Source organism: Pteropus alecto, unplaced genomic scaffold (assembly GCF_000325575.1).
Source record: "Pteropus alecto unplaced genomic scaffold, ASM32557v1 scaffold40, whole genome shotgun sequence".
Classification (NCBI taxonomy): Eukaryota; Metazoa; Chordata; class Mammalia; order Chiroptera; family Pteropodidae; genus Pteropus; species Pteropus alecto.
In genome coordinates, this window is record NW_006431919.1 from 2,786,692 (window position 1) to 2,807,552 (window position 20,861).

Here is a 20,861-nt window from a genome sequence, read left to right on the forward strand (position 1 = left end):
TGGGATTTCGGTCCCCTGTGTTTTCAACACTAATTGTGACCCCTGTCTTTCCCTGCCACAACCCCCATGCCCACCTGAGTATCAGAAATAGCCTCAGGGTTGGCTCCTCCCAAGGTCAACCTTCAGATTTGGGAATAAACTGCAGAGGAGGCAGAGGAAGGTACATCGCCTTGCTTTTGGCCGCTCCTTCTTCCCTCTTGATGTGAGAAGTGTTTCAAAAGGATACTCGTTAACTCTCCATCTCTTGAGCTCTGTTTGTGTGTGTGTGTGTGTGTGTGTGTGTGTGTGTGTGCGCGCGCGCGGTCTTTCCCTGCCACAACCCCCATGCCCACCTGAGTATCAGAAATAGCCTCAGGGTTGGCTCCTCCCAAGGTCAACCTTCAGATTTGGGAATAAACTGCAGAGGAGGCAGAGGAAGGTACATCGCCTTGCTTTTGGCCGCTCCTTCTTCCCTCTTGATGTGAGAAGTGTTTCAAAAGGATACTCGTTAATTCTCCATCTCTTGAGCTCTGTGTGTGTGTGTGTGTGCGCGCGCGCGTGCTTGCATATGTAGTAGGGTCCAGCTGTTCTCTACTCTTGTCACCAAGCTCTTGCTTACATGGGGCTACGATTTGCCCTGAGAGAAGGGAGAACAACACAACTTTATCAGGGCTATTGCTTTTGTGTTTCACCAAAGCTCATAAGGGCTGTGACCCACCTCCACAGCCCCAGCATTTTTTCTTTCTTTTCTGTTCTAGAGCCAGACTCTCTCATTGCAGTGACTCCTAAGCTACCTAACAATTTATTAACTTAAGAAGATGTTATCTTGGTAACTTGGTCCTCCTTAGGAGAATGATACATCACCCATCCTTTCTGCTCTTTGTTGGTCACTAATAGGTTCTTATATGACCAAGATTCTACTTAGAGGTGGCAGTAGCCTTGCTCTCTGAAGCCTCAGGCTTAGAAGTTACCAAAGTGGGGTTCAGGAATTGTCATCTCCTGTTTGCAAGCCTGGGCTCCAGCAGTCTTTCCACAGTGGTCCTGAGAGTTGCATTCAGTGAGAAGGTGTGTGCCAGTAGCAGGGAGTCAGACATGTGTCCTGCCTGCAGCTTCTGCGGTGGTGGCTTCTGTGCTTGCAGGATGCTGCCAGAAGCAGTCCTGTCCAAGTGGGCGGTGACACTGGGATTGCGATGCTGAGACCTGAGGACTGAACAGCACAATACTGAGGTCTGCTGGCTCTAGGTCTTAGCGAAATGCAGGCTATTGCTTCATGGTTCCTGGGTAGAGAAAGCAGTGTGTAGGAGAAATGGCTGTAGTTTGGGGGCTTCTGGAACCTCATTTGGCGAGGCCTTCACTTTGTTTGATCTCTTTCCTGTGCTCCTGCACTTTGAAAGCCTGATTGCATGGCTGCTTCAGAAGACCCAGGCAAGGTGGACCCAGTCAGTGGGCCTTCCTGGTTGTGTAGTTGTGCCTGCATTAGGTGTCAAATAAAGGGTCGGCCAGAGGACGGTAGCAAGAGGCAGCCCTTCCTCCTCTTCTGGAATCAGCCCTCTGGCCCAGCTCAGGGCAGCTTCCTCTTCTGCTGCCTGCGGGCCTTCTGCAGTCAGGGAGCCCTCCCGGGTCTCTTCTCATTGCTCGTTAGGAACCAGCTGCCCAGTCTCTCCCTGTGCACTGCTCGGTAAAAAAGCCCCAGCACAGGTAGTAGTCTGATCAGGAGCAGTGGAGCAAAGGCCTTCTGGAGTGTGAGGCTGCATCTGTTAAACCAAAGGCAAACCATGGGTTTTCTGGCTCAGTACTGTTAGGCTCTGTGTCTTTTTCCCAGTCTCCCCCAATGCAGCCCCAGATTTTCATTAGCTCAGAAGTAGCTACTCAGAACAACCTTGTTCTCTCCTGCAAATGCTGCTGTTGGAAGCAAGGTTCCTACTTCCTGCTGGCAATGTATCTCTTCTTAAATGCAGGTGCTTGCTGGGAAGAGCTGACCCGGCATCTATTCAATTTGCCTAGAAGTTGTCACCATTCACAAGTGGCATTACTTATATTGTGCTGCTGTCCAGCTGCTAGGAGCCCTTCATCTGCACAAACTCTGGCCAGATATATGTGAATGTGCGACAGGTCTTAGCTTAGAACCTACAGCGTATGCTCTCCCTCTCTGTCACTCGCCTCTCCAGCCAAATTTATTGGCTGATGCTCACTACTCACTCTCTGCCCTCATGAAAGGTAAAATTTGTAATTTTAGCAATTGTCTTAAAGTGATAATCTCAAACAGGTATGTTAGGAAAATCTCCCCCACCTCTCTGTTCTCCTGTCTTACTTTTTTTCCCCTCTAGTTCTCCCTTCTGAAATGGTAGAATGTCATCTCTGTTTACACTACGTGTTAGTCTCATGTTCTTTGGAAGTGCAAAATCTTAATTTATGTCTGTTTACAGCTCTCTCTATTCACTACTCATAGCAAGGGGGTCTGCATCAGTGGGTTTTATTTCGTAGCTGATTAGATGTTAAGACGGGGCCCCAGCATCGGCCTCGGGCAGAACATGAGGCTGCTTCCTTACAGTGGAGACACAAAGTACAAGTGGCATGACTTGGTATTTAGGGGATTGGCTCCAAATCTGCCTTATAAGTAGATTTTCCAAAGTACATTATAAATCTCCAAGACCATTAGGGGAAAAGGGGACGGTGTGGTTTGTCTTTGAAATCACGGTCCATACTTTTAGGCAATTAGTCCTGCCAGCTGTAAGGCAATTTGCTCTGACAGCATCAGTCTGTTGCATTTCTTCCCTGTCCTTTGTACCACTGGGCCATTCTTTGGCCAGGGGGCATAAATGGTGCTGATAAGAGGTTATCAGAGTTGGGCGGGGGGTGGTATGAGGGTGGAGGGTAGCTGTCATAAGCCGTGGGGAAGCTGTTTTTTTTTTTTTTTTTTTTAGTGAATAATAACATTATGTGACTCTTGTAAAATGTGTCAGTAGATGTGTGAGTAAGAGGAATATGAAAAACTACCGTCTAGTAGGTCCTGATAACCAGACAGTACTGCATATGTTGTGTGCCTACTCAAATGTATATTCCCACATGGTATGTGTGGAGATGTGGATCATGCAGGAGCTTGTAGAAGGTCTTATTTTGGGTTCTGCACACAAATTATGTGTTAAACTTTTCCTTTTCAATAAATGAATTTTATTTTTTATTTTTGAAGGTTGTGGTCTGTGTCTGTGTTTTCACTTTTATTTTTTTTAAATGTCATTCAGATCCGTTTACTTTATCTTAGGTCAAAATGTTTCTAGTTTGTGTCACGAAGCTCATCTGGAGAGATAGTGTGAACTGTAGAGCCATCTTTGAGATTGAGAGTTCCCAAGAAGCAGGCCAGGTTGTGATTTTTCTCTTGCCTTTCCTGTCTGTTCCTGCTTCTTTTAAAAACTTGAGTAGGAATTCTCAACCCTCTCTGTGCATATCAGAGGACCACACATGACAGGGGAGATGGTTACTTTTGTATGTCAATGTGGCTAGTCAGTAGTATTGAATAACAATATTCAATTGAATACTAACCTAGATGTTGCTGTGAAGGTATTTTGTAGATGTGGTTGAAGTCTGCAATCAGTTGCCTTTAAATAAAAAAAAATTATCCTCAAAATGTGAGTGGGCCTTATCCAAACAGTTGAAGGGCCTTTGAGCAAAACTGAGGTTTCCCTGAGGAGGAAGAAATTCTGCCTCAAGGCTTCCGCATCAGCTCCTGCCCAAGAGTTTCCAACCTGCCAGCGAGCCTGCTATATGAACTTTGGACTTGCCAGCTCCCACAGTCACATAAACTAATTCCTTGAAATCCTTCTCTCTGTATCTGTCTTTTTATGTTGTATGTATGTATACTTGGATGGATGGGTAGGTGGATAATTCCATCTTATTGATTCTGTTTCTGAAGAACCCTGACTGATGCGAGAAGTAACACCCAACTTTCTTGAAGTGGGGAGATTATTTCAGGACAGTGGAAAAGACAACTCCCCTTCTATTCTTGTCACATTTAAGAGGACAAACAAGACCATCAGACTGACCCTTAGATGATTTGAAGATAAATTTTTGTTAACTACTGAAAACTTGTTTAAAAGTGGAGATCTTAAGAACACTATTAAAGTATAACAGTTTACCAAGAGAGGAAGGTGGGGGTGTGTTCAACTATCAATATTATTACTGGAACTGGGGGTCAGAGGGATTCAGTGACTGTTTCAAGTCACTGACCAGTTAAGTGGCAGAACTGGGATATATATGCCAGCCCTGAGGTATCAGAACCCCAGTGCTTCCCAAGGCACTGGCTACCTCCCCTCTTTGTTACATCCTAAAGGGAGGTCACCTTTAGAGACTGTTGTGAGGATTAGAGAGAATGTTGTAAAGTACCTGCATGAAGGGCTGATGAAACATTTTCTGAAATATTAGCTGAATTGAAGAAAACCAAGACTCAGAATCAGTTTTACTCGTTTTTTGATTATTCATTCATTCTAGTTGTGTCTTGCTCACTTCCTTTGTGCAGAGCATTTAACCCTTTTAGATTGTTCACTTCTTTACATTTTTATTCCTGTTCATGTCCATACTTAGTGGCTGTAATCCTTCCTTCCGGCTAACTAGGGCCCTCAAGGTAAGCCCACTGCACTGCTGGAGGCAAAAACTTGAGTGACAATGGACTGAATTTGGACCCTACACCTGGGATGTTTTACTAGGTAGGCTGACTTCCTTAGACTCAGCCCATTACAGATGTGTGCTAAGAAACTGTGTGTTTTTAATCAGTGTGCTTTACTAGACCCTTAACCATTGGTCTCCTTCTACCTTTTTATTTTTTAAATTAGGGTATAATCTACATATAATACAATTTACCTGTTTTTTCAAGTGTATAGTTTGATGAGTTTTGACAAATGCATGCAGTCGTTTGACCAGCACTTCTATCAAGACCCCGAAAATTCCCTAGTGCCCTTTGCAATCAATCCCATCCCCATGCCACTCCGCCCTTGGCAACAACTGATCTGATTTTCCCGTCTTTAGTTTTGCCTTTTCTAGAATGTCATATAAATGGAACCATTAAGTATGTAGTCCTTTCTGTCTGGCTTCTTTCACTTAGCATAATGCTTTTTTAATTCATCTGTGTTGTTACATGCATCAGTAGTTTGTTTCTTTTTATTGCTGAATATTCCATTATATGGATGAATCATAAGTTATTTAGCAGTTGATGTATGCTTGGGTTGCTTCCAGCTTTTGGCTATTATGAATAAAGCTCCCATAAATATTCCTGTACAGATATTTGTGTAAATACATGTCTTTATTCTCTTTTTTAAATACTTAGGAATGGAATTTTGGGGTCGTATTGTAAGTATATATTAACTTTATAAGAAATTGGAAAACTGTTTTCCAAAGTGGCCGTGTTATTTTGGGTTCATATCAACAATTTATAAAAATCGCTCCATATTTTCACCAATTCTTCATATTGTAGTCTTTTCGATTTAAGTTGTCTTAATGGATATGTCATGGTACCTCATTGTGGTTTCAATTTGCATTTGCCTAATGACGTTCTGCATCTTTTCCTGGGCTATTTGCCATTGGTCTATCTTCTTTAGTGAAGTATTTGTTCATATACTTTTCTCCTTTTAAGATTTAGTCTTTAAAAAATTTTTTAAGCTTTTTTATTTTGAAGTAATTATAATTCACAGGAATGTGTAAAGAAATGTATAGGAAGATCTAGCGCACCCTTCCCCAAGTCTCCCCCCATGTTGACATCTTGCATAACTGCAGTACATTATCAAAACCAAGAAGCTGATATTAGCATAATCTATAGAGCTCATTCAGATTTCTCCAGTTACATATGTGCTCATTGGTTTGTGTGTAGCTCTAAGCAATTTGTCACATGTAGCTTCCTCCACCACAATTGAGATGCTTAACTGTACCATCACAAGACTCCTTCATGTACCCGCTTGTAGACACACTCACCCCCTGTGCTCTCCCACACCCCTAAATCCTAGCAACCACTATTATTCATCTCTGTTATTTCACGAATGTTATATAAATTGAATTATGCTGTATGTATCCTTTTGATTGGTTTCTTTTGGTATAATTTCCTTGAGGATCATCCAAGCTGTTTCCTTTTTACTAATGGTTTGTTCCTTTTTATTGGTGAGTTGTATTCCATGATAGAGATGTTCCATAATATGTTTGACCAGTAACTGTTGAAAGAAATTTACATAGTTTCCAGGTCTGACTAATACAAATAAAGCTGCTGTGAATATTCATATACAAGTTTCTGCATGACAGTAAGTTTTTATTTCTCTGAGATACACCTAAGAGTGCGATTGCTGAGTTGTATGGTCAGCCTATTCTTAGTTTTAGAAGGAATTTCCAAACCATTTTCCAGAGTGTACCATTTTATACTTCTACCAGCAAAGTGTGGATGATCCAGTTTCTCTGTATCCTCATTAGCATTTGGTGTTGTCATTATTTTTTATCATCTTGTAAATATTTAATTAGATTTCTTCCTAAATATTTAATTTTCTTTGGAGCAACGTAAGTGGTAATGTGTTTTTAATTTCAGTTTCCACATGTTCATTGGTACTGCATAGATATTGATTTTTGAGTGTTAATGTTGTATCTTATGACCCTTCTGCACTCACTTAATAATTATTCTATGAGTTTTTGGTTAGATTTCTTGGGATTTTCTATGTAAATAGACATGTTGTCTGCACATAGAAATAGTTGTATTTCTTCTTTTCCAGTCTGTATAATTTTTTTTTTTTTTTTTGCCTTATTGCAATGGCTATAATGTCTGGTACTATCTTTAAAAAGAATGAACATACTAGCCTTGTCCCTGTTCTTACAGGGAAAGCATTAAGTCTTTCACTTTTAAATATGATGTATGCTGTAGGAGTTTCATCGAAGTTCTCTTCTATTCCTATACTGAGAGTTTTTTAAAAATTATGAATGGATATGGAATTTTGTCAAAAGCTTTTTCAGCATCAATTAATAAGATCATAAAATTTTTTTTCTTCATCTGTTGATAGGGTGGATTACATTGATTGATTTTTGAATATTGACTCAACCTAGCTTACCTGAAATAAGTCCTACCTACTTGGTCATGGTATATTATTATTTTTATATATTGTTGGATTTTCTTTTGTATTTTACTAATCCTGATATTTACTCTGACAAATGTAGAATCCAGAATGGTGTCTTTTTATAAATGAGCAAGACCATCTGCCATAACTGCTATTCTTGGCAGTTAAGTGTACTTTTGTCTCAAGCCAGGTTCCCAGCTGCTGTGGGGCTACACAAAGGCCGTATTTGTTTCCTTAAGACACAAACATGGGTTTCTCAGTCTTGGTATATGGACGTTTTGGGGCTGTTTAATTCTTTGGGACTGTCCTGCACACCATAGGATGTTTAGCAGCACCCCTGGCCTCTACACACTAGATGTCAGTTGCACCCTACCAGTTGTGACAACTAAAAATGTCTCCAGATGTTGCCAAAAGTCCCCTTGTGTATAGGGGTAGAGGTGGGGTGTGGAAATCGCTCTCCCCCCACCCCTATTTTCCTTGAGAACCACTGTCTTAATACATTTAACCCCTGCCTAACCCTAGCTGAAGGGATTTCCTTTTTGTCTTTGCCATGGAACAAAGGTAAGTGTGTGGTCACAACTATTAAAAAAAGATTTGCGTTTTTAATAGTAATGATGAAATTTCTAACATCTTTTGAACATTTGCTGTGCCGACCATGATAAGCACTTTACCTATATTATCTCCTTTAGTACTCAGATCCCATGAAGGAAGGTATGAGTAATACCTCCACTTTGCAAACTGAGACATAAAAAGGTAAATAACTTGCCCAAGATCACATGTTTTCTAAGTGGTGGAGCCGGGTCTGCCTGACTCCAAACCTTATGTCTTTGACCCTGAGATCTGCTTCGCTGCTACTGATTCTGTCACTCCTCCCCTCACATCCTTCAGGGCACACAGTATAGTGCCAGGCCCAGTCTGGGCACCGAAGTCCATTCCAACCCAGCCCATCAGAAATACCACCATGACCCAAATACTCAAAACATTTAGGCCTTCACTTTAGGCTGTTCTCTTTGCCTACTCTCAGTGCTATATCTGAAGTTCAACTTTAAGAACAGCTCAGATGGCTGCTCCTCTCTAGAACCTTCCCTGGCTGCATCAGTCATTATCTGTGGCTCCTCCCCAGAAATATCATAACGTCGTTCTCTGGTTAACTTGTCTCTACTTAGGCTAGAAAGATGTGACTACTTGGCTCCTTTCCCAAGATCATGAGCTGCTTGAGGCATTGATCAGATCAGATTATCTCCCATTGCCTGTCTATGGGGCTAATCACATATCTGGAATTGGTTGGTTACCAAATTCAGCATAGTTTCCTTCAGTAGGGAGTGGCGTCTGGCCTGTAAGGAGTTGACATCCATATATTTTGAGTTTTCTACCAGTCTGAGTACTTTCCTTGGTTGGACTCTGTAGATTTGTTAAGGAAGCTTGAGAAAATTCTAAAGCTGTCTTTTTCCCAGGTTGGTACCTGAGAAAGTTTTTGTTCTTCATTAAGTGAGACAGTCTGTGCCTCTCCTCAACACGGAGCTGGCAGAGACTGTTGGAGGACTTCCAAAGTCTATCCTTAGATACTGAAGTGTGGGCTATTGTTCAGCTCCTGGGCTGGTGCCCTCACAGGTTGGTGTTTTACCAGTTCATCATTTGGTATAAAGAAGATGAATTAGCCGTTCTCTACTGAACTACCTGTGGGCCCTGGGCAAGTCACTCATACCTCAAAACTTTATGTACTATATCTTCCCCCGCCCTCTATCTTTGAGAATCTCCACAATCTTCATCTGAAAAAGGGTGGTTTTCCTCCCTCGGCCTTTGCTCTGCCGTCTTCCTCCCCGGATACTCATTTGTCGAGGTTCTGGCTTCAGTTCTCTCGCCAAGACCTCATGGGTCTCCCTTCAGAGCACTGCTCTGGTTTCTGGAAGGTACACTTGCCTTCCGTATAAGGCCTTGAAAACCCTTATGTGATGATGACGCAGTTGTGCAGGCCCGCCGTCACTCCACTGCCACCTGAAGAAGCAGTTTTGCATTTCCTTTGCTGATTGTCCTGGTAAATTCCAGCTGCCTTCCTCATAGGACGTGGTTGTAAGTCCTGCCCCTCAACACCCCCTTCCTGGCTGTCCTTCATTAGCAATGCTCTAGTTTGCCATGTGGCTTTTAAGGTCCAGTCTCAGAACTGGAACCAGGATTACAGGAGTGGGCTGGAGTTGAACCTGGCTTTGAGTAGACTCCACCTCCCCACATGTAGACACTCCAGCTGTTAAATACACCTAGAATTACAGTGACGTTCTTGGCCTTAGAATTCAGTTGGAACATTTAGACTAAGCCCTCTCAGTCTTCCTTGATACTGCTCCTCAATCTTCTGATATCTATATAATTATGATTTGTTTCATGAACCCAAATGTAAGGTATAGATCTGGAGTCAGGCAGCTCTAGATTGAATCCTGACCTCGTTACTCATCAATTTGGTGACTTCACTTTAGGTTACCAACATAAGTTACAAGCTACTTAATTTCTGTGTGCCTCTGTGCCTCCATTTGTAAATGGAAATGATAGTACTTACCTCGTGGGGTTTTTGTGAGGACTGAATAAGACAAGACATGCCAAGTGCTTGCATAGTGCCTGACATAAAACAAGTGCCAGTAAGTGGTGCTAGTGGTAGTAAGGATGATGGCGGTGAAATGTAAAAATGCCCAGCCTGGAAATCAAGAGACCCGGGTCTGCCTTTCTCTGCAACTGTTCTGCTGAGTCAGACTCAGGATGTTTGGAGCATCATTGTGGCTTGACGTGGGAGGATTTCCCTGAAAATCATGTCTTCCCCAGCTCAGTAGGCTGGGTCTTGATCCCAGGGAGTCCTCTGGTGGCTGGTCCATGAAGGTGCAGGCTCTGGAAGACAAGGGGAAGGAGAGGCCTGGTGGGTGGAGAGGTGGGCTGGGTGGAGAGAGGCTCCACGATCCAGAAGGAGAGCAAGTGGTGTTGTAGGCAGATCCCTACTCTGGGTATTGGACTTGAATGTGGGTCTCATCTCTGTGATGGGAACTTGTGGGACCTTTGACAAACCCCTCCTCTTCTGTGGGCCTCGGTGAGGAACATCAGGAATGGAGATGGACTAGATGCGTGTTTCTTGAAGATGATTTAGGGGGTCCCAGGACAGTCATTTGTTTTAACCTGAATGGTTACGTATTTTCATGTGTGCTAGAAGAAACAGTGACTTTCAAATCCTTTAGTTTATGGATATGATCATTTTAAGGTGAATAAAACATTTTTAAAAATCTAAATACAATGAAAGAAAAATGTTAAGTAAATGATAGTATATAGGTGATATTCTCTGAGGGCAAAAATTGTTAAAGTGGTCAGCACAACAATAGAAATTTGGGCAACATTCGACTAGATTACTTGTGATTTCCTGCACAGTTCTGATAAGTTAATTCTACCTGTATACTACCTGTGTATTATTTCCTATCATAATAATCACCATTTATTGTTTATGCTGCTATTCCTTGGAATAGTATTATGAGGTAGCTATTATTTACTATCTTCATTTTACAAAAAAATGAGAGGCTAAGTCATACCTACCTGACTCAGTGTGTGGCAGAGCGGATCTAGAACTGAGCCCGTCTGACTCCTGAGCTACAGTCTGACAGTATAATGAGGTAGCTATTATTTACTATTTTCATTTTACAAAAAAATGAGAGGCTAAGTCTACCTACCTGACTTAGTGTGTGGCAGAGCGGGTCTGGAACTGAGCCCGTCTGACTCCTGAGCTACAGTCTGCTGTGGTGCCTCCCACAAATGTGCCTTCTCTGTTCACCTGCAGTGGCAGCTCGAGGGTAGGAACTGGGCTTTCCAGTCTTGGTGTTGCCTGCACAGACCATGGTTGCCCAGTGATGTTCACATCTAGCCCGGCCTCAGCAGCCACACTCAGGGTGTCAGGTTGTGCTGGCTTCCCAAGACACATTACAGTAAGTTCCCTCCCCCTGACTAGTGTCTTGTGGTGTAGAACAGCAGTCTCCAACCTTTTTGTCACCAGAGACCGAGGCTCCTATGAGAATCTAATGCCTAATGATCTGAGGAGGAGCTGAGTGCTGGGGAGCGGCTGCAAATACAGATGAAGCTTTGCTCGCTTACCCACCACTCACCTTCTGCTGTGCAGCCTGGTTCTTAACAGGCCATGGACCGGTACTGGTCTGTGGCCCATGGGTTGGGGACCCCTGGTGTAGAGGATGGTAGTTGGGATCAGCAGTCCTGAAGTCTTATTCCTGATGATCTGAGGAGGAGCTGAGTGCTGGGGAGCGGCTGCAAATACAGATGAAGCTTTGCTCGCTTACCCACCACTCACCTTCTGCTGTGCAGCCTGGTTCTTAACAGGCCATGGACCGGTACTGGTCTGTGGCCCATGGGTTGGGGACCCCTGGTGTAGAGGATGGTAGTTGGGATCAGCAGTCCTGAAGTCTTATCCTGGGCCTTTCACTAACCTGCTGGTTAGCAGACTTGTTCGCTAACTGTAGACAGTTGTATCAGAATTGGAGACATTTTTTTCAAATAGTGTCCTGGGCCCCACTCCGGGGGGATTTTGTATGTCTGAGGTAGGGTTCAGAGATTTGTATTTTAGCCACTGTGCTAGATTTTGGGATCGTGGTGCTTGATTACTTTGAGGGTCCCTTCCAGCCCCCAATCCTATGAACCTTGGCTTGGAAGGGTCTCTGGAGCCTTGTGCCTTTCCCCTGACCCAACCACAAAGAGGGTAAGTGACACAGAAAGTAACAGTAAAAAAGATACTTTATTGTTAAAAAAAAAAAAACCAAATGACCAATGAAACCATGCACCCCGTCATTCACGCTCACAATCGCACGCACAGCCACGAACTACACACACAAACGCACTCTCACCCACACAGCTCCCTCTCGCTGTAAGCAGCAACCTTGTGGGTGAGAGTCTGTTGCTCTTCTTTTTGACTTTTGTCTCCAGAAACAACACATGAAAAGGCAATGGACCGGAGAGAGAGGGAGGGAATGGCAAGGCTACCAGAATTCTCTGGTCCCTGCCACTCCTGGCTACATATAGTCTACACATGTGTATACATGTACTATACATGGGTGCACACATGTGCAGACATGTGCCCACACTGACCCTCCATGCATAGGGTTGAGTCACTGCAGGTAACACTTATACTGACAGGCATCTGAGATAGAGGGACAGGCAAGGGCAAGGTGTCCAGTTGGGACACTCTGCTGTCCAGCTCCCTGCCTCCACCCGGCCCTGAATGGACATTCTGAGTTCCTTGTGTCTAGGGAAGAAAAATCCCTTTGGGGCAATTCATCCAGACAGCAAGGTTGAAAAGTGCCTAATAATTTTAAAAATGAAGAATTGTGTCCTTCTTGCCTTTGGCCCAAAGTGCTTGAGAAGTTTGGGATGAGGAACCAAGAGTTCCATGAGGTCTGAATTCTTTAACAAAGAGGTCCAGGCGGCACAAACCCTGCTGGCCCTGACTGGTGGAAAGTCACGTGACTTAAAGAGGCAGAGCAAACTGCTTGGTTGGAATCTGAGGCCAAATGGTGCTTCTTAGGTGCCCTTGTCACCTTCATTCATCATCGTATCCCCGATGCCTAGCACAGTGCCTGACAAAGAGCAGATGCTTCAGTGGATGTATGAATGAAGCAGGGTGCACAGGTTCCTTCTGGTAACTGCTCACCTGCTGCTCACCCCTCAACCCCTAGGACACCCTGTGGCCCTTCAGGGTCAGCGACCCTGGGACCTCACCTGTATAGCGGGTGTAATGGTAGCCCGTGAGGCATGAACCTGCCTCTGCCTCCAGAATGGAGCTGTGGGCAGGTGTAAGAATGTACCCTGACAGAGCTGACCCAGTAGTTCAGGCTCTGCCTCCCTAGGGACTGAGAGATGGCAAATCAATGAGACAGACTCTCTCTTGCCCACACCAGGAGTCAGTGTTTCCTGGTTTTCCAGAGTAACTGCTCTGTGTATCCCCTTTCTGCTGGAGGCGTTGTGCTGTTTTTGGAGCTCTACCCTTAGCTTCCCTCTATCCTCAGGGACTAGCTGAGGGTCTGGAAGAGCACATTTCAAGGTATGGGAGCTTCCCTCCCACTTTCCCAGCCATGCTCTACTCACTCCTTACAAGACAGGAGGAAGGGGCCAAGTCCTTGGCCTGCCACCTGCCTTCCTCTGAGTACAGCTAGAACATGACCTCCTCACAGCTCCCATAATCACTCTCCACCATGTCAGAGCCCTCATAGTTGGGGGGTGCCTGGGGCTGGCCCTGGCCTGTGGGAAGCCCAACCCCCACCTCGCAGTCGGCATAAGAGGGCCCGGCCCGGCTGAGGCGCATCCTCACCCCCTTGTAGCCCCCGTCTGCCATGCAGGGCCCTCCCCCTCCCTGCCGGAACTGTGAGTGGTAGTAGCTAATGGCTGTGTACTCATTGAGACAAGGAGCTAGCAGGCGCTCATGGGGACTCGGGGGCCGCGGGGGCATCAGATCTTCCAGGTTCTGGTTGCTATAACGGGGTGGGAGGGGTGCCCGCTTGTTTTCCAGCTCCAGTGGGAAGGGAAATCCCTCATATAGGCCAGCGGGTTCAGGCATCACAGCTGGGGTCTGATGGTGGTGAGGCGAGGGCGGCAGAGGGCCTGGGGTCACTTCAGAGTGAGGGTACTCCCAATATTCCTTCCTGGAATGCGTAGGGGGCCAGACTGTGGCTCTGCCTGGGTACACTGAAAGAGAACAGCAAGATAGGGTGAGCTTTGAATTTCTCTGATGAAGTTTCCAGCTGACCTGATATATCTACTATATATAACTTAGCATGTGGTAGAGAGAGTCCAAGGAGTGGGTGGGTATGTGGCCCGTCTATGTGTGGGGTCTCTGGCAGCCTACGTTGATAGCTAGAAATCCAGTGAGGCCAAGTTTAAGGCCCGAAGTTTAACCCAAAGCCAGCCCGTCTTGCAAACTGTGCCACTGACAGAAGGGTCCATGAACGAGGAGAGAATATGGATGGCTCCATGCAGCCCACCCCCAGTGCTGGAGACAGTAACTCCATCCTAAGTCTCATTGGTGGGTTTCGTCTCCTTAATTGAAGTAAACAGACACACAGTTTGAGTAGGTGTGATGGCATGTATCACAGAGGGTAATTGCATGACATGTGTCTCGGAAGATTGGAGACCAGGTGTCCTTGGTCCCAGCTGTGTCCCTGCTACTGAATAGTTGGGTGAGTTAGAACAAGTCATTGTGCTTTTATGGGCCCCAACTACCCTATCGGCAAAAAGTTAGTGAAAAAATACCTGTTTTAACTATTGGTGAATAAGCCAGAAAATATAAAATGCCAAAGATGAGAGGTGGGGTGGGGGGTGGGGAGGAATGTCTCTCCTCTCAGCCGGCCAGGTCTGGCCCAAGGTTGCTCTACCTCCAGGCTGGGCAACTGGAAGCTTGGACTATTGATTTTCTTTCCCTTCCCAGAAGAACACAGATGTACAGAAGCCCCCCTTTCACCCCAGGGGTCCCACCCACCTCTGTCCAGGTTATATAGGTTTCTGCCATGGACATCAAGCCTATGGGTGCCCTGGAATCTGGATGCAGTGGAATGAGCCACAGCCTCTGAGTCCAGAGATGTGACAACTATTCTAGTCCACTAGTGCACCATGACCTTGAACATATCCCTTTACATCCCATATCAAGGGATTAGACTGAATGGTGGCCAAAATCCCTTATGCCTCAGATAATGAAGTACGTAATTCTACCACCCCTTTCCATCAGTCCCCAAGGCTAAGGGCCTCTGGCTGTACTGACCCATTTCCTCTCCTGACCAGGTCCTCTTAATGATGGGCTCGTTGTCAGAGCGGGAAGAGACTGCAGCTGGTGGGAGTCTGGGAGACACACTGCAAACCATTGGCTGCTTAGAGCTGGGTCCAAAAGTGATGAGTTCATTTGGAACTGAGGTCTTGCTGGGCTCCAGTTGGTTCAAGTTGTTGCAGGAGCCGGTGCTCAGGGGGTTGAGCTCAATGACAGGCGTAGCTTGGGTGTCAACACCAATGCTTCTGGCCAAGAGGTCTGGGTCTTCCATGGCCACAGGCTTGTGAGACTTGCAACGGCGGCAGTAGAAGAGAAGCCCAACAGTGCAGACAACGGTGAACAGTAGGGCCACTATGACGAACAGAATTTCCTGCTGTCCCCAGTCCCCCCTTTTGATCTCAGGGGTGACTAGGCACTGTCCTTCTGCACAGCCCCTTGCCTCCTTTTCACACCTGCAGAGACAGAGAAGTAGGCAGGGGGCAGAGTTCCTACATTGCCCTTTCCATGTGCCCCCTACAAAGATATATGGGATGGAGGCCCCTATACTCAAGCCTGCCCTCTCCAATTTTCACCAGAAAAAAAAATTATCAAACACATCAACCTCAGAACTTTCCATCCTCTACCAGTAAGGTATAGGACTCAGCTACACCCTCATTCATGACCATGTGGATCTGGGCTCTGAGCCTGTCAATTATTTCCACCCATGAGATCTAGGCAGTGGATATACTCTGTACCAATACTCTGTACCAATGCATATACAGTGATAGAGGCAGCCAACATACCCAGCTGTCCTCTAGAAATAATGTCAGGGATCCAGATACAAGTCAGCAGTACCCAGCAATGGCGACTGGGCATCACCAGCAGGTCACAGGAACCCAGCATAGCCCTGCACAGACTTTACATAGAGCAGATTTCTCAGAGAGCACCTAGAACCCTATGACCTCTCAGGTGACCTTCAGCTTAGTGTCCCATGGCGTAAGGCTCTTAGGATACTTCTATGGCCAGCTTTATCCACTTTTGAAAAGATTTTGGGAAAAGCTCTCTCCATCCCACTAGAGTCTAAAACATCTCCCAGTGTCTGAAATTTCACCACCAATAGTTTGTCCTTTGGGGTTTAACGTTGTCCTCCCCAAGTTCCTCTTTTAAAATGCAAACACTGTTTTAGCCAGGAAGTGTCTTCCCAACACATCTACTGAATGGAGAGCATTGCATACTGCAGAGCAGTTGGTGCAGTGAGGCCGGAAATGCCAGTTGTGGAGAGAAAGGGCTTGGGTCATAAACACAGGGGAATCTTGGGTAAGCCCTTTCCATCTCTGGGCCTCAGTTTCCCCACCTGTAAAATGAGTGGGTGGACTATATTGTTGACTCTCTCATGCACATACTGATAGCAAGAGGCTCCCTTGGGAGCTTGTAAAAAAAGAGAATCCCAGGCCTCATTCCTTGGAGATTCCCAGTTAGTTGGTTTAGGAATCTATATATTTTTCACCAGTCTCCCTCATGATTTTTTAAAGGCTTGCAGGTTGGAGAGCCATAAAACCAGGTAATTGTCAAAGCTCCTCAACATTTAGAGTTCAAGAGATGATTCGCCTCAAACTTGCAACTCCCGCCCACCACCAGACCAGCATAATATGAGGCACAGGTAGCTTGCAGTGGGATTCAAGACCCACATCAGTGCCTGTACCAAGCGGTCATCATCTCCAGGTTGCTTTCTGGGAGGTCAGAGTGCAGAGTAAGAGAATAAGAACTTTAGCTATTTTCTGACTTTAACCAAGATCAGAACCACCTGAGGAGTTGGTTAGAAGCAGATTCCTAGGCCCTAGCCTGGGGAATCTGACTTGGTAGATTCAGAATAGGGCTTGAGAAATCTGGTTTACTAAGAAGCACCTCCCTCTCCCAGAGTGTTCTAATGCAAGTGGTGGGAGGAAGAAGCCTTGACACATGGAAAAGGCTGAGAAGCCAGGTCTCAGAGCACTCAGCCCCTTGCCTCCCATTGGCCTCTTTAGGGGTCAGAGTGCAGAGGTCATTCCCTAATGGTGTCAAACCCAGAGTAAGGAGCCAATGTCAAGTGGATTCTCCTGTATTTACCTGTCTCCTGTGTAAGGGTGAGGGCATTTACAGGATGTTCCTTCAGGGGAGGAGATGCAAGTTCCACCTTCCAGGCAGGGTGTCAAAGTGCAGTTCCCCCTTCTTTGTTCACAGTGCTCCCCAGAGAACTGTGGGGGGCACTTGCAGACATAGCCTGGAGAAGAGAAGGGAGGAGAGAGCATATTGGCCTAGCAGTCAGGCAGCCCAGGCTGAGAGGCCCTCCAGGATGAAGGGAGACCTCAGGGTATTTGCAGATACATGTGTTCACACTTATTTACTGAGTGCCAGTAAATCCTAGACTTATTCAGTGCTAGTCACTGTTCCAGGAACCTTCATGGATGAGCTCATTTGATCCTCATGACCACTCTGAGGTTGGTTACTGTTTTCATCCTCATCAAGGGACAGATACAATTTCATGGCAGGTGAGGAGATGAGGCACAGAGAATGTATGACATTTGCTCATAGTAATATAGCCAGTAAATGGCAAAGTTGGGATTCAAACCTAGACAGATATATAATATCAGTATATTAGTAATAATCATAAAAATTAGTTTTATTGATGAGAAGTGTTGGGAGAGGTTTCCTGGAGGAGGTGATATTTCAGTTGAGACTGGAAAGATGAGTAAAAAGTAACCAGGAAAAAAGATAGAAGGGCCAAGAGGAAGCATTTCAGGCAGAGAAGAATGTATACCAAGGCTTGGAGGAGAGGGTGTGACAAGTCCCATGAACTAAGAAGATGCCAGGGTTGGGGAGCCTGCTGAAAAGAGGGGAGTGGGAGATGCAGGGCTCGGGGATGCGAGGGACCAGGGCATTGGGACTCAGTCCAAACAGCTGGCGGAAGCCACTGCAAAGTTCCAAGCAGGAAAGTGATGTACTCAGATCTGCATTATATAAAGATCACTCTGGTGCCCCTCTGAGAAGGTGCAGGTGGAGGGTAAGAAGCAGGAGAAGGGAGGTAGCTGGTGTAGTAGAAAAGGTGTGAGATGACAGGGGCTTGAATCAGCGATGGCAGCGGGGACAGAGAGAAGTAATGGACTCCTTGGATATTTTGCAGGTGGAAATGACAGTGCTATTAGCCAGACAAAGATTAGAAAATGGGATAATGACAACTGTTGACTGGGATGCAGGAACCTCATAAACTGCTGGTGGAAGTATAGACTGCTGCGGCCATGCTGGAGGGCAGTTTGACCCTATTTAGTCAAAATAATTATTTGCATACTCTGGGTATGTGAATTCCCTCCGTGTGTGCCTGTGTGTGTGTGTGTGTGTGTGTGCACGCATGTGCAGTTCTCACACAGGTGCATATATAAGAAGACATATATGAGAGTGCTCACTGCAGCTTTGTTGTGAGGGATGGGACTTTGAAGCCACTAGCGTTTCCATTGCTGAGAGAGTGGAGAGGAATGATGTACATACAAGCACACCTTAGAGTATTGAGCCACAGTTAAAAACAATGAATTAGAATTGCTTGTGACAGCATGGACAGAGAAGTGTAAAAGATTATATATCACTTATACAAATTAGAAGTCGAAGCATGTGAAAAACAGTCATATATGTTTTGCAAGAACTCATTTAAAAACTCTAAATGTTAACCTATGGGTTAGGGAAGAAGGATGGCAGCAGAACATAAATTAAAGAGGAATAAGAAAGAGAAACTTTTCACAGACCAATGATGATACTAAGATGTGTGATGAATGCAAACTTCTACACCAGAGGTCCCCATTTGTGCCTTTCCCCAATCCAAAAAAAAAGTAGAAAGGAAGTTCTTATTGGGGAAGAATGAAGACTCCTGGCTTCTCCCAGTATAGACCTAGCAGATCCCAACCTGTATTCACCCAGAAGTAAAGAAAAGAGAGGGACATTTGGAATCAGGAGGCAGATTGCTTCACTGAGATTTGGACCCCGAACATACCCCTCTCACTTAACTGCCATGTGACCTCGAGCAAGTTCCTTTACCTCTCTGGGCTTCCCTTACATAGCCTGGCAGTTTCCTGAGCTGTGAAATGGAGCTGTTAATGGCTCTCTTCTCTCCCTCCCCCACCCCCATGGGGCTGTGTTGATAGAATATGCTTTGTAAACTCTATAGTGATATATGATTGCTAGTCCAACATGTCATAGTCCTCTGAAGAGCCTCCTGGGATAAACCTTGGTGTCACCCCCTAGCCCTTACCTTTCCCATGGGACTGGGAGCATTTCCCACCATTGAGACATGGGTTCCGGCTGCAGTCATCGCTGTGGAAACAACACTGGGTGAGGGCCTGCCTCTCTAGCAAGCCTGCCACCTTCTTGCCCTGGGCTAGCAGTTCCAGTTCCTCTCCGTTGATCGTGACCGCATCCAGGCAGCCTTCAAAGCCCTGGGAGACATTTGGGAGAGAATGCAGGAGGACAAGGCCACCCAGAAAGAGGTCTCTTTTAGGCCTCAGACCCCGGCAGTTCTCTGGGAGCACAAGGGAGTCGTTGCCTGTGCTGTCAACCAACAGGTGAATGGAAGTGTCTGTCTCCTTCACTAGAATGGAGTGCCACTCTTGGTCATTCATGTGGAGCCAGGAGGAAAGAGTTCCATAGAAACCACCTGGGCAACGGTATTCCAGTTGGAGCACTCCATCGACCAGCTGCAAAGAAAACCCACAGGACCATCAGCAAAGCCAAGAAGCCCTTATAAAAAGCTCTGCTAACAAGCTGCCAGTGCAAAGAATATTAGTTATATTTTCATGGGTGGGAGGTGTAGTGTTTGGTGATTTTCAAGGCTGTTTTAGACATCGTGTTTGTAGAGCATAAAAGCCTTCAAAGTACTTTTCTGTCTGTGGTCTTATTTGGCCCCCTCCATACTCCATGGGATGACATCTCCATTTTACAGATGATGAAACGGGCCCAGAGATGCTTTGCTGTCTTTTGGATTCTTCTTCACAGGACTCTCTAGTGTTCTACATTCCTGAACATGGGCCTTCAAGCATACCAAAAACCTCCCTCTCCCATTCCCTTATTCAACAGTTCAGCAGATGAAGGCAAAAGTAGATATGAAAAACCAGCTGTCTTCTATTCAGCCAGACGTAAGAGAGATTTACAAAAATGTAAAACAATGCCTCTCTTGATTTTGGAAAACGTGATTATTTTTCATAAAAATGTGTTATTTATGTTAACATGTAATGGTTTCTTCTTATTTTTTAATGGATTAACAAATAAAGATTTTGATATTTGTCAGTTTTCTTTTCTAGTACTGAAAATATCGTTAGCTAGAACCCATATAAATAAAACTTCCTTGGGATTTTCAATCATTTTTAAGAGAGTAAAAAGTCCTTAAGTCAAGAAGTCTGAGAACCACTGAGTTAAAACATTTTAGTTCACTTCACCCCAAGAAATAGGACTACTTGTGGTCAAATATTTTTCTGGTGACTCTGGGTTGGGTAGAGCTTTCTCTGGGTGAAATTTGAAGATCCAACCCAGTGTTTTTTAGAAGTTAGGCTTTTGTGCACCACCTTTCTGATTTTTGCCCTCGTTCAATATTACCTATACTGTTATTTACTTTAAAAGGAAATTTACTGTTATATGGTAAGTAAAATTACAGTATAATTTGCCATTAAGAAAAGAGAATGACAAAAATAAGTACAACTCCAAACGTTGTCTTTAAATCACTCCATCGACTTGCCCAGGACCACAAATTCATTGATCCCACCATCTTTTCACTGTCTCTCACCTCCTCGGCAATGTCCTCACTCCTCTCCTTATCCAGCTTAAATTTCGTAGCCAAATTTCTATCCCCCTCTTACTTGGTAGAACTTACTTGGAAAACCCACAAATCTGGTAAAACCCAACTCTCCCCCTGCTTCGTATGAACACGATGGAGCTGAACATGGCTAGAGAGAAACACACAGCCTCGCATATTGTCCTCTCTTTAATTCCATGTGCATGAGTCTCAAATGAGCCCTTCATGCTGCTCGACA

General features: G+C 45.1%; 2 protein-coding genes across 5 annotated transcripts in view; one reads left to right on the plus strand and one right to left on the minus strand.

Annotated features, from left to right (window-relative positions):
• The window catches only part of SLC36A1 (solute carrier family 36 member 1), a 245,499-nt gene that overhangs the window by 40,662 nt on the left and 183,976 nt on the right, over positions 1 to 20,861 (plus strand). Inside the window, exon 11 of one of the 4 annotated variants that reach the window (XM_015585244.2) lies at positions 19,431 to 19,561. The exons of 2 other annotated variants lie outside the window; for them this stretch is intronic. In XM_015585244.2, the coding sequence (XP_015440730.1) occupies positions 19,431 to 19,432 (2 nt within the window). In that variant the 3' untranslated portion in view covers positions 19,433 to 19,561. Of the gene's footprint in view, positions 1 to 4,587; positions 5,252 to 19,430; positions 19,562 to 20,861 lie in introns of those variants that run through there. One more of the 4 variants, XM_015585243.2, reaches the window with a different exon arrangement.
• Positions 11,802 to 20,861, minus strand: part of FAT2 (FAT atypical cadherin 2) — a 52,389-nt gene continuing 43,329 nt past the window's right edge. The window contains exons 20-23 of the mRNA XM_006906428.1: positions 19,091 to 19,532; positions 16,921 to 17,074; positions 14,833 to 15,287; positions 11,802 to 13,763 (exon numbers count right to left, since the gene is read on the minus strand). Coding sequence (XP_006906490.1) covers positions 13,231 to 13,763; positions 14,833 to 15,287; positions 16,921 to 17,074; positions 19,091 to 19,532 — 1,584 coding nt within the window. The 3' untranslated portion in view covers positions 11,802 to 13,230. The remainder of the gene's footprint in view (positions 13,764 to 14,832; positions 15,288 to 16,920; positions 17,075 to 19,090; positions 19,533 to 20,861) is intronic.